This window comes from Apus apus, chromosome 3 (assembly GCF_020740795.1).
Source record: "Apus apus isolate bApuApu2 chromosome 3, bApuApu2.pri.cur, whole genome shotgun sequence".
NCBI classification, from domain to species: Eukaryota; Metazoa; Chordata; class Aves; order Apodiformes; family Apodidae; genus Apus; species Apus apus.
In genome coordinates this window covers 101,197,932-101,210,898 of record NC_067284.1, presented here as the reverse complement: position 1 = coordinate 101,210,898, position 12,967 = coordinate 101,197,932, and the positions used below count along the sequence as shown (strand labels likewise).

The window sequence follows — 12,967 nt, the reverse complement described above, 5'->3', positions numbered from 1 at the left end:
GTAAACACAAGGGAATATACTAGAAAAAAAACACATGAATACAACTTCCTGCAGAGACAAAAAGGAGAAGGAAAAGATCCACATATCCTGACATAAACCAGTCAGAATTCAGATCCCCACATACAAACTATTAATCATTCTCTTTTCAAACAAAAGAACCCATCTGAGTCTTTGGATGCTATATCAGATTATAGTCTGGAGACAATCTCATCATGCAGCTGTCACATAGGACTTAGCACAAGAGCAAAGGAGAGAGTGCCCCAGGTAAGTCCCCTTAGTGGGAAAGAAACTCTGCATAGGCTGAAATCAGCTAGTGCAGATGGAGCATATCTGGGAGTGCAACACCACAGGGCAGGGAATGCAACAGCTTGGAAAGGTGGGAGAAAAATCTGCTTCATCAGTAATTCCCAAATGTAGGGATGCAAAATCAGTTCCTGCAGGAATGAGGAATTCCACGCATCTCACAAACACCTTCTGCCGAGAATTGCTTCCAACAGGGAAAAAGGCTTCTTTCAGGTGTTTATGTAATTCAAGGCACTTGGTGTTCCCAGGGCTAATTCCAGGTTTGCACATCACAACAGACTTTGTGTAGTCTCATGCAGGGCCAGGCATATCTGCCACCAAAACTTCTTGCAGTAACTAGCCTTGCATTAAGTATGCATGCTTGCAAACTAAATGCAAACTGTGTTCAAATGAAACCCTGGAAGGAATCATGTTTGAAAGCCTGATCATCAGTCATGCATTAAGAAGGAACAAGGCAGTAAAGAAGGAATAAATACTATTTGATTTTAAACCACTGAGGATTAGAAACCAAACCTTAGATAAATGTTTGTAGTATCATGCATTAGACCAGCAGACACAGCTGGAAAAAGCAGACCGGCATTACAGCAGTGAGTGACTTCTCCCTGAGAGTCAGAGGAACAATAACCTTAAGCAAGTCATGTCTTCTTGTTGTTACTTGAATACAGGCTTTCTTAATTTGGTGGACATTTTTCTTTGGAAGAAACCTCCATTACTTCTCAGCTTCTTGAGTCAGGAACTCTATTCTAAGGACAAGAGGTTATAGAAATAAATCTCCTCCTCTAACCCAAGGTTTCAGAACAGACAACAGGGTTTGCTACTGTGTGGGTCACTAGAAGTGGGCCCAAAAATTAGCTGGGAAGAGTAGCCAGAACTGGAAAAAAGAAGGGATGGAGACAAGGGCTCTCTACCTGGGTATGAAACATTCCATGTTGTAGAGCCTTGAAGATGGACAAACTTTTGTCTTCCAAGGCTACACCTCTAAACCCAGACCTCAAACTCTAAGGTGAAACAACTCAACATCAAACCTCTGTGACTCTTTTAATAGTTATAATAGCACTGAAAGTTAATAATCTCATAGGCAATACCAGTGTATTCCCTGGGAGAAACGGATATGAGAAGAATTACTCTAAAAGGAAGAATTGTGGGCTTATGTAGAGAATGTCACAAATGGCATAAGCTAGCAAACTAGATATGTTCAAAAGAGAAATGCTGAGTTCAGCTATGGCTGCTCACAGATAAACTCTAAGAAGTAGCTAACAAACAGAAAAGATGTCAGATGTGTACCATGAAGCCCTTTCCCCTTCAAGACTCCATGTAACAGAATAAGGAGCTAGACTCTGTGGCTGGAGTTGAGCCTTGTCTGCCAGCAACACTATGTCCTTGGAGCACTGGGCTGCAAGCAGGAGTAGTTTGTGGTCTTCCAGGCCTGGCAAATGTGCAATGAAAACCAATATGGAGATTCCTCTTCATTAAACCTGTATGACTGGACACAGTGATGGTAGAAAAGAAAGCTAGAGAGTGATCCATCATGTCTATTTCTTAATTTTTCAAAATACACTTTTTAGATTAAACAGGCTTTGCATTAATTAAAAAAAAAAAAAAGTTATTAAGAAGGTTTATGCATGACACACCTCTCCCCGGACTGAGCACCACGGCTGAGCTCATAACCATCTACAATAAACCCAGACTTTCTTTAGTCCATTCTTCTCAACTCCAGACTTTGCATCTTGCCCGCCACTCTTCAGGCTGAACATTAACCAGCAGTCAGTCAGGAGGATCTTGAGGAAGCCACCTGCCTCCTAAGCCTCCTGCCACAGCTGAAGGTGAGGCAACCTCTGTCTCAGGTCCAAACTGCAGTACAAACACCAGGCTGCAGCTAGCAGAGGCCTCCACAGGGCCTAAGTGTCAATGCGGGGAACTCTGCAAACCAAAAGGGAAATTCAGCTGCTTCCAGCACTAGGCAAAGCTGGGAAGCTGGCAGAAGATGCTGTTCTTCACGATTTAGACATGCAAGCTCTCTTTTGCCATGCAAAATCTTATCTTACTGATACCAGTTCACTTCTTGTGACTTTTCATTTTGTGCCACTTCCATGGTGCCATTTTTTCACTGAGCCTTTTTTTTATGGCACAAGCATAATAGGTGTCATCCCGTTTAGACACACTAAAGCAATTAACTGGGTGACTAGTGTTAAACACACAGTTCATCATTCTAATCACAAGTGCAGCTTCATGCATGCATTTAGTTTCCATTTGATTAACTGCAGTTATTCAGTAGGACTTTCACTCATTAAAAGGTTAAAGAGCATACTACTGAGTTGCAACCTTAAGCTGAAATCCAGGCTTAGGACTCACTTAGAAACAAGTGTGATAAAAACATCTTCTATCTCATTTGTGCATTGTAGATAACCAAGAGACAGTCATTCCTGCAGATCTGAAACAAATTATTTTCTGTCAATAAAGTCCCAAGTAAGGGCTTGAGTTGCCTTAGCAGACTGCATTCAAATGGACTACACAATGCCAGCTTCTCTACACCCATCTCAAGAAGTACTCTTATTGCAGTGTTAAGAAGCACATTATTGAACACACATGACAAAAGAAAAAACACTGCTATTAGTTCCTCCTAGTGCAAAGATAATGGGCTTCCCCTGCTTCAGCTCACATGGCACGTATTGAGCCACTTCAAAGAAACCAACAGTTTTATTGTGGGCCCATTCATCATGTTCAGTGGCATATGAGTGCAGACTCCCATGGGGTTTGCATTGAGTTTATTTGACAACCCCTCTAGAATTCATTTTTTATTTCAATGCAGCTGTATTACTTATGTGTTCCCAGAACTAAGGCAGAGCATTGTCAGCTAACTCTTCTTTTAGCATCACAGGAAAGAAATTCAAGTTTCCATGTGTCATGGTTTGACTTGGGATTGGCGATTAAACCAGTGACAACAATGCTCTCGATCCCCTCCCCCTCCCACACAAGTGGAAAAAGAAGAGAGGGAACAAGGAGAGAAACTTTCTGAATTGAAAACTAAACTAGACAGCTTTACTGAAATATTGATGAAAAGAAAATACAATTTTACACAAGTATGTGCAGGAATGTGCAAATCCCTGTCACTTCCCTCCCCACTCCCCTATCCAAGCAACTCCCACAGCATTCTCCTTTAGCTGTGAACAGTTCCAAAATGTCCTGGAGCTGCCAGAGAGAGCGGCAGAGTAGACAGGAGCTGAGGGGAGAGTTGTGAGGGTCAGGAATGCATGGGCCTGGGGATCAATGGTGATAGATAGGTGCAGTCCTCCCTGGACACCAGCCAGGAATGGAAGATAAGGAAAAAGAGAGTTGACTTCTGTGATCCCTGAATTTATAACGAGTCTTACATAGATATATGGAATACAATATCTCTGGCCAATTTTGATGTCCATCTAGCCTGCTCCTCCCTACGGGAGGGTAGCAGATAATGGTCTTCTCTTGCTTTAGAAGCAGTAGATTCAATAAGCAGAGCAAAGTGTCCTTGGCCTCTCAGCAGTGATATAAACATTCAAATGTTATCAGTCCACTAGCTGGAAAAAAATGTGTGCCCCTTAAAAAGACAGTTCACTGAAGAAAAATAATTAGTAAAAGAAAAATTGGCTTCATCTTGAATCAAACCAGGACACCATCTTGCAATTATTCTCCATATGTATCATGAGCAGAATCACAGAATCATAGAACAACTATCATTAGAAACAACCTTAAAGATCATCTAGTTCCAATCACCCTGCATTGGCAGGGACACCTCCCACAAGATCAGGTTGCTCAGAGGCCCAGTCAACCCAGCCTTGAACACTTCCAGGGATGGAGCTTCCACAACTTCCCTGGACAACTTGTGCCAGTGTCTCATCACCCTCATAGTGAAGAATTCCCTCCTAATGTCTAACCTAAATCTACCCTCTTCCAGTTCTGATCCATTACCCTTTGTCCTCTCACTACAAGCCCTTGAAAAAAGTCCCTCCCCAGCCTTTCTGTAGCCTCTTCAGGTACTGAAGGAAGGCTGCTATAATGTCTCCCCAGAGCCTCCTCTTCTCCAGGCTGAACAACCCCAACTGTTTCAGCCTGTGTTCATAGGAGAGGTGCTCTAGCCCTCCAGTCATCTTTGTGGCCCTCCTCTAGGCTCATTCCAATAGCACTCCAGGTGGGGTCTCACAAGTGCAGAGTAGAGAGGTCCTTTGACCTCCTGGCCATCCTTGTAATCAGATTGCATTTTTATGAAGGTTAGTCACACACCCTTAGAACTACAGTATTTTATTGCAGATCACACACCACTGCAAGATACTAAAGCATTTAGTTCATTCAATATGTACAAACCTCAGCATTCTCTCTATGCAGTGGAGCAGCAGGTTGCATTAAAAAAAGTTTAGAAACCCAGTCTCAGTGCTACCAATACAACACCTTTTACAAAACTTCAGGAGTCAGGCATTTAATTAACTGCCTGAAAAGGGAGCTGTAGCAAATAACACACACTGAAGCACTTTTTACCTTCATATAATCTTGTTACTTCAGCAGATGCAGGGCAAGTTCCCTTTCAAAGGGTGTTCTGGCATCTCACAACAATTATTCTAACCATGCCATTAATAGTCATTGTGGTATCTTTCAGAGCCACAGCAGTGTAATCCAAATGTAAAAAAGAACCCTGATTCCCATCTTTCCATATGCCTGTATTTCCATGCCTGTGAAGACATCACAGAAGGGGTAACACGTTTTGTTACATCAGTTTAAAGTCACACTGCAGTCAATCACATGTGAGGCTCTTGTGAGTTTAGAGGCAAAAAAGTAAATGCCCCTTTTGGATTGGGTGGATAGATTTCACTTTCCTGTGCACCCTCTTCAGAACGCTGAATAAGCTTCAGTTGAACAAGCAACTGAATGACAAAATCCATCTTCCTATCCTCTGGTTTCCCATCTCCATCCTTTCTCTCTCCACCTTCTCATTAAACTCCTGCTAGGTTCAAACTAGCATCGTGGGTGTGTCCCTGCATTTCACTGCACAGCTTTCACCACCAGCAGTGCCTGGTACATGCACAGCTCTTCTGGAGCTCTTTCAACTCTGCATATGTAATGGCATGACAAATAATTGGAGGCTTTAATATTATTTAATTCGCTTGTTCTTCCTTTGTACTCAGAACGTTGTACCTGCAGCTTCCAAGTAGGGTTGCATCCTTCCTTTTTAATGGACTTAGTTAAAAGTACATTTAAGCTCAGGATGGTGTACATGGAACGTGTCAACAAGCTCAGGAGGCTGCTGCTTCGCCCCAGTTCTCGGGGTCCCGGCAGTCCCGAGAATGCCGCTTTGGGGCTGCGACTGCTGCGTAGCTCTGCCGAGGCCGGGACCGGGACCTAGACCGGGGCGGGGTAGAGGCAGCCCGGGGAAGCCCCGCCGCCGGGCCCGGGCTGCGGGCACCCCGACGCGGGGTGGAAGGCCGGCCTAGGGCAGCGGGGCGGGGGAACACCCGGCGGTGGCGGCCGGTGCTGCTGACGGGGCTGGCCGGGGATTACCGGCTGCCCCCACTCCCGCTGCGCCCGCTCCCTGCCCAGAGCCGGGGCCGCCCGGGGGAAAGGGCGGAGCGAGCCGAGGGCCGGGGGTTGGCTGCAGCCGCCGCCCGCAGGGCACCTTCCCTAGACATGTCCCCCAACTACATGCGGAGCTTCTCGGAGGGATGTGTGAGTACGCGGCGGCGAACCAGGGGGCTGGAGGGGCGAGCCGGGGATCCAGCCCCAAAACTGAGGGGGCCGCGTCGTGTCCCCTGTTCCCCAGCACCGAGCAGCTGTGCTGGATGTCCTTCAGCGGCAGGGCTTCCCGGGCGGGACCCGAAGCCCACCCCAACAGGCCTGCCAGGGTGCTAGAAATGCCTCTTTGGGGAAGCTGAAATGTAATTTGCAATAATAACTATGGTTAAGTCTGCTGATGGGACGGCCGTCCTGATTTTGGCATCACCTGACATCACATACATCGACACAATAGCAAAGGAAGAGGACTTTCGGTGGAAGCGTTCAGCTCGGTCTGGTGTGTTCTGCAACAGCAGAACGCAGATAAAGGCGGTGAAACAAATTAACTGATAACTGCTAGACAAATAAATGATCCTATAAACTTAGTAGCAACAACAAAGCGTTCTAAGCCATTATTTTATTAGAAAGCTACTGCAGCCTTAGGAGGCAAACTCCTTTTTTAAACAAGTAGGATAAAATAAATAGTTTGGATAATGAAAAAGAGAAGTAGGTCTCCAATAATAACGCTGTTCATTTTTGTTTTCATGTTGAATAACCCTGTAATTTGCAGCTCAGGCCACCAACGGTAATTGGCCAATTCCACACTCTTTTCTTTGGCTCAGTCCGTATGTTTTTCCTTGGCGTTTTGGGCTTTGCTGTTTATGGAAACGAGGCTTTGCATTTCAGCTGTGACCCAGACAAGAGAGAGGTTAATCTTTTCTGTTACAACCAGTTCAGGCCTATAACTCCTCAGGTAATTGTATTTTTTTTAATTGTAGAAATCCAATGTTAAGAAAATAAACTGCAAAAGTTATTTGTTCATATAAGAACTAGTAACTCACTGGGTTAATTATCGCTTAGCTTTTTCATTAACATTTTATTTTCAATAACCTTTAATCTGTGACTAAACATGGAGTTGTCCTTTCCATTCTTCTTAACAACTACCTTCATGTTTCAGAAACCAACTGAACTCAAATTAAAACACAATAGTGGTTTTTGCCTTTATTTTCATCTAAGTGGTTATACATTTGATATATAAAACCAGACTTGCAGAATGTTCAATATGTGCATGTTTTAGTTGTCTGGATGCAGTTGTAAATGACATGACAACAATGTTTTTTGCTACATTGTAGGTATTCTGGGCATTACAGCTGGTGATTGTGCTGGTACCTGGAGCATTTTTTCACCTTTATGCTGCATGTAAGAGCATCAAACAGGAAAATATCCTCCAAAAGTCATTCTACAGTGGCTTTTACATCTTCTCTGTACTCTTAAGGATTATCCTTGAAGCTGTGGCTTTTTGGCTTCAGATTCAGCTCTTTGGTTTCAAAGTGAATGCAATCTACATGTGTGATGTGGGAGCACTTGAAAAAAAGTTTAACATCAGCCGGTGCATGGTGCCAGAGCACTTTGAAAAGACAATTTTTCTTATTGCAATGTACACATTTACTGTGATTACAGTGGTCTTGTGTGTTGCTGAAATTTTTGAGATCTCATGTAGAAGGCTTGGTTTCTTTAAAAATCAGTGATGTCAATCACTCCTAGTCATTTGCCATCCTGTCCACCTGCATTTTTATAGCAGTGATTTCAAGCTATTACAAAAAGCAGTGTTGCCAAAGAGAACCACACTCATGATTATGACTTAGTTTTGCATAAGAGACTTAAAAGCTTGGGGAAAAAAAAAATCTTGGAGAAAAGCCTTTTCTGGGTCCAGCCATGCCTTGATTGCAGTGAGAGTTCTGCTTGTGTGTGACTTCAGAAATTGGCCCACAGAATTTTTTGCGGTGTGTGTCACAAACCTCTTATTGCTCTGACTACCGTGGCTAGAATGACAGTTAAAAAGAAGTTTGTGTACTAAAATTATTCCATGCAATAAGTGTATTTGGATAGGGTAGGTCTTGAACTTTATATAGGCATCAGATGTTTTCATGTGTGACACTTTTTTCTTAAGGACTAATAGACATCTTAAACTTAGAAGCAATTTCATTCCTTGTGCTAAAATGAGGTAACAGAAAAAAAATCAAACAGATTTCTGAACTGGAAAGGAGGAGGTAGTTTCCTGTATAAAATGTGTACAGGTAGCAGTCATAAAAATTAGCTATTTTCCATTTGTTTTTCAAATATCCTCAGTTTCTAGGACAAAAAAAAAAAAAATTAAAAATGGAAGGTTTCTTCCACTTTCATCATTTTCTACTGTTACTAGATTGAATACTTCCCATTCTGATTGTCAGTGAAACAAGAGACTTAAGACTCGTCACAACAGAGATCCAGGAACCAGCAAAGTCAAGAAGTCAGAATCTCTGAACAGTTTGAGGACTGTAACACTGAAGGGAATATATTTGCTCATTGAATTAAGTCGAATTTATATGAAAAAAAAATAAATTAAAAAATCAGCATAAAAGCATAAAAACTAGAGTTCCTGGTGGTAAAACCTGGGTTCTTTCAAGAATATTTGGAACATTCTAGAAAAATTACTATAAAATCTTTTCTATCCCAAACAAGGTTGGGTTATAAGAACTTGTTATCCACACTCACAAAAGTAGTCCTTTTTACATAAATGGAGTTGCATTATTTAGGTGTCATGGATTTGATTGATTCTGGGCCCTTTATATCAAAGTGGCTCATAACCAGATGTGTGATTTTTTTAATATGCTGATCAGGAACAAGATGAAAAATTTCAATATGCTCACTGTATTGAAGTATTAATGTTGTGTTATTTTTTTCCCTACAGAAATAAGTTATATGTTGTCTTAAATATTTGTCTAGTCAAAACTACCAGATCTGTGCAATATTAAACTAGTTATTTTATATTTGCAAGCATTATAAGTGGAATAAGAATGGCTGTGCTAACTTCTTGTTTGCTTAATATGCCACAGGCTTTGGCCAACACATGCTTCATTTCTTGTTGTATACATCAGGAATTATGCTTTGCAATTTAAACTTGTAATCTCAGGTAAAAAATATTTTTATTTCTAAATAAAATACAATATATATATTACTACTAAAAAGAAGAATTTACTTTTATGTGCTAAGTACAGTATTGACCCACTTAATAACACTTAATCAGGTATTTATATAACAATAAAGTAACTTCATCACAACCTGGTCAGTATTGTCCCTGGTGTTTAAACTTTTAACTGCTTGTAGATTTCAAAACACTTCAGAAAGGTAAGGGGAGTGCCAAAACCCCCAGCCCCTCAGGGGTCTTCCCTGTTACCATTAAGGGACAGGACTGGCACAGGACTGCCTGAAGACCTTGGTGGGGCTTCCAGGAGTTGGATCACCCAACACCATGCCCTTTGCCTTGGTGGTCAAACTCTGGAACATAGAAAAATGTGTTCTTCTTCCAAATCAGATACAATACATACTTTTCTGCCTTACCTGTGAAATTAAAATTGTCAAATTCCTCCATTTCAGTTTTTCATTTAAAAATGAAATGTGCTTTACTGCCTTTCAGTGGCAATGTTTTTATGTAACTGATTACATCATTAGTTTCTGGAACACGTTGATGGAGATATTATGTCCACGTAAATAAGCCATTTCCCCATGGTTGTCAAGAATTCTCTCTCCTGTATTTGCTGTTTGTTTACCTGGCACTTATTGTATTCTCAAGAGTCTCTAAACTTTTCTTTCTCCTTGTCTTTCAAACTCCCACCACTTTTATCCTCATTTACATTGCTTTCTCTCAGCTTCCATCCACACTTACTCCCTCTGAGATTTATAGCATGCCTGCGTTTCAGTGTTGCATTGATTTTAGCTCAAATGCTTAGCAAATATTTTGAGATGATCCTGAAAGCTTTATTTTTTTTTTTTCATTATGAAAGGAATTATATAATACACTTGGGGATACTTTTATTCAACCCTCTTTCTTTACACAGCAAACATGAAGTCCTGTCTCCCAGAACACAGTAGGAAGTATTTTTCCTTACACAAGGGCCACATTATACGTGTTCCTTTGACTTTTTCATTGTTTTCCAGCATACTCTAGCCACCTCATTTTCACAGACAGCACTCTAAGCAATCCCCAGCTCATGAGTTTGCAGTCAGTTTTGTCTCTAGCCAGACATCATGCTTGTTTCAGTTGTCACTTAACAAAGAGCCGTAATTGTTCCCTCCACAATCTCCAATGAAACAAGCTAAATCAGTGACGCCACTGCCTTTACATCAAAGGTATAATTGCTTTGGGCCAGCCAACTTCTAGTACATCACCACACATCTAGTCCTATTACCACTCCTTGTTCTGTTCCTTCCTTGTCTCCCTTTAATCTGTTCAGCCACCGTTTCTCTTCTGTTCTCTTTTCAGCAATCTCCCATGACAGTAATGACGCAATGCAGCCACTTCTACCCCTCCCATGATAGTAATGACGCAATGCAGCCACTTCTCCTACCCCTTTCCTTCTCTCCAACACTCACCTTCCTTCACGCCCTGCGAACATTGACTTTGTACTGAATTGCAGACAACCATTTTGAGACCAGGACATTTGGCAACAGGGCTAAAACAGGGCTGCAGAAGAAATTTAAACTACCATTTAGCTATGCTGTCAGAATGAGAAGACGGCAGACCCAAAATAATTTATACTGCAATTTGCGAAGTCCATTTGAAACCATTTTGGTCCTTAATTATTTTCTTGTTCTTACCCCATCCCATCAAAAGGAGAAATCCCTAGGGGTGCCACACAAAAAACCATTATCTGGGAAGCGGTGATCCTGCCAGATGGACTTGCCAGGCCGGCCAGACCTGCTGACAGCTGCCGGGCAGCAGCCCAGGCCGGGAAGCACTGTCAGGCAGCCCCCGGCCGCACAAGGCCTCCCCGGCGGCCGCGGCGGCAGGAGGGGCCGAGGCCGGGAGCAGAGCTGCGGGCCAGCGCCTCCCGCGCCTGGGGTGAGCCCCGGCGCAGCCCTAGGGGAAGGTTTTCCGATCCGAAACGGCATTTGATTTGCAGCTTTACCCCCGCCGGGAGGTCAGCACGCTGCTTGAGCCTGAACCGGCCAAGGAAGGGGCAGCCAAAGACTGGGGAAAGGGTCGCCGCTCGGCCGCGGTTCCCCCGGTTGGGCCCGGGGAAGCCTCGGCCTCCGCGGGGTCTCCACGCCCTTCGCAGTCCTGTGTTTCAAGCACTAACGAGCCGTGCGGCTGCAGAGCCCGGGAGACAGCCCGGGAGACAGCCCGAGCTCTCCGCCCGCGCCTCACCGAGACCGGGTGGCGCCGCCCGCCACGCCCCTCCCGATCAGCAGGGGGAGCTCTCTCTTCCCGGGCAAGCCCGCCCACCGCGCAGGCGCCCCGGGCCTCCCGTGCCGGAAGCGGAAGCGGCCGGCGCCGGGCCGGGCAGGGAGAGCCGTCGTCGGGCGCCGGTTGGTGCTGCTCGGCGTCGCCGCCCGCGCGATGGCGGCCACGGCGCTTCCCCCGCTGCCGCCGCAGTTCAAGAGCATCCAGCACCATCTGCGAACCGCGCAGGAGCTGGACAAGCGCGAGCCCGTGGTGGCGTACTACTGTGAGTGAGGCGGCCGCCCCGCCCCGCCGACCCCTGGGCCCGGCTCTGCGCCTCCCGGCCCGCCCTGCTGTCGCCCCCGCGGATGGCGGGGGGACGGACGGACGGATGGATGTCCCCACCCCGGCCACAAGCGCACCGCGCCCCTCCTGCTGCCCGCCTGGCCTGTGGGGTTTCGCGGAGTGGCCGTCGGATGTAGGGCAGAGTGGGGGTGGGGAAGAGCCGCACCTTGTGGGGCGGTGCCGGGTGTGCACGGTCTCCCTCGGCTGCCCCTGCACCTGCAAGCCCCGGCCCCTCTTCCGTGTGCTCTATTTTTGCAGAGTTAAGCCTCTTTGCAATCTCAGTGGATGTGTCGGCAGCCTAAAATACATGATCTTAACGCACGTGTATAAAGTCAAGTCTTCTGTGTTGGGGTAGTCCTAATAAGTATCGCAAAAAACTAACACTCGAGAGTCTTTTCAGAGTTTTTCTCTTGATGAAAAGGTCTACTTTCTGTCCTGTATCTCAGTAAGCAATTTGGGTTTGAGACTCCTTCCCTCCATTAATAGTGTTCACTTTATTTTCTGTGAGGCTTTGTCACATTTTCAGCTAAGAAGTTAAGGGTTTTCTTCAGGGTTTACTAAGGGGGGGGCAGACTAGGTGGATCTTTGCTTCTTTGAAATGAATACAGCAAAAATAATTTTCTCTTGCTGTAAATCTTTCAACTTAATTTGTAAGTTTTTCGGGCTAACTTTTGGGCTTTCTACAAGGCTTTTTGTAGTTAATTAGGAAATGGAAGGCTGTTAGTAGTCTTAAATTCCTGCCACAGTTAATCACTACGCTTGGAAAATCTCTAAGACTAGCAGATCACCAGAAATGTATGTTTGGGTTTTTTTATTGAGACTTGAAGAGGTAATTCGGGGGATTTACTTGTGAATGGGCTGTCTCCAAAAAGAGTTTAAAAAAATAGAGGTAGAACTGGTACTTTTAATTTGCAAGGCAATCTTAACCTTAAAGGGGTGAATTTATGAAATTCAGGCTTCAGAAAGCTCGGAAAAAACTGTCAGCTCAGTGTCAGAAGAACAGTTTTAATTTTTGTGTGTTATGCAGGAATACTGTGCTAACATGGAAAAGTGCCACCAGAGAAGTGAGGTAGCCACATATTAGAACACTGGATGTTCTCAGTAGTACTCACTATTTTTTACTGGGAAAACACCAGATAAATCATACCATGTGTGGCAGGGAGCACCAGTTAGGTCACGGTGCACTGGGGTTTTATTTTATTTTATTTTCATTTTCTTGTTGTGTTTGATTTTGTTTGTCTTTTTTTTAATCAGATGTAACCACCCTATCTAGCTATCCGATAAAAATACTAGTATTTACTGTCCGTAACAAAATGCAAGTTGATGTTTATTTTAGAATAGAAATGTGACTGATCTCTATTTTTCTTAAAGTTTTTCCTA

At 44.1% G+C, this 12,967-nt stretch overlaps 2 protein-coding genes across 3 annotated transcripts in view; both read left to right on the top strand.

The window, feature by feature from the left end:
* The first annotated feature begins 5,955 nt into the window (after window positions 1–5,955).
* GJE1 (gap junction protein epsilon 1) lies at window positions 5,956–7,635 on the top strand. The gene is made up of 3 exons (XM_051613469.1): window positions 5,956–5,994; window positions 6,611–6,793; window positions 7,173–7,635. The coding sequence occupies exons 1-3, from the start codon at window positions 5,956–5,958 to the stop codon at window positions 7,566–7,568; spliced, it is 618 nt and encodes a 205-aa protein (XP_051469429.1). The 3' UTR covers window positions 7,569–7,635.
* Window positions 7,636–11,353: 3,718 nt separating this feature from the next.
* VTA1 (vesicle trafficking 1) overlaps window positions 11,354–12,967 on the top strand; it is a 36,729-nt gene continuing 35,115 nt past the window's right edge. For both annotated transcript variants that reach the window (XM_051613467.1, XM_051613466.1), the window contains exon 1: window positions 11,354–11,528. In XM_051613467.1, coding sequence (XP_051469427.1) covers window positions 11,420–11,528 — 109 coding nt within the window. In that variant the 5' untranslated portion in view covers window positions 11,354–11,419. The remainder of the gene's footprint in view (window positions 11,529–12,967) is intronic.

Bases quoted from the DNA above. Each gene is read 5' to 3' on its own strand.
- GJE1 (XM_051613469.1), top strand. From the start codon at position 5,956: ATGTCCCCCAACTACATGCGGAGCTTCTCGGAGGGATGT. The intron at 5,995-6,610 runs GTGAGTACGCGG...TGTAATTTGCAG, and splicing joins GGAGCTTCTCGGAGGGATGT to CTCAGGCCACCAACGGTAAT. The intron at 6,794-7,172 runs GTAATTGTATTT...GCTACATTGTAG, and splicing joins TCAGGCCTATAACTCCTCAG to GTATTCTGGGCATTACAGCT.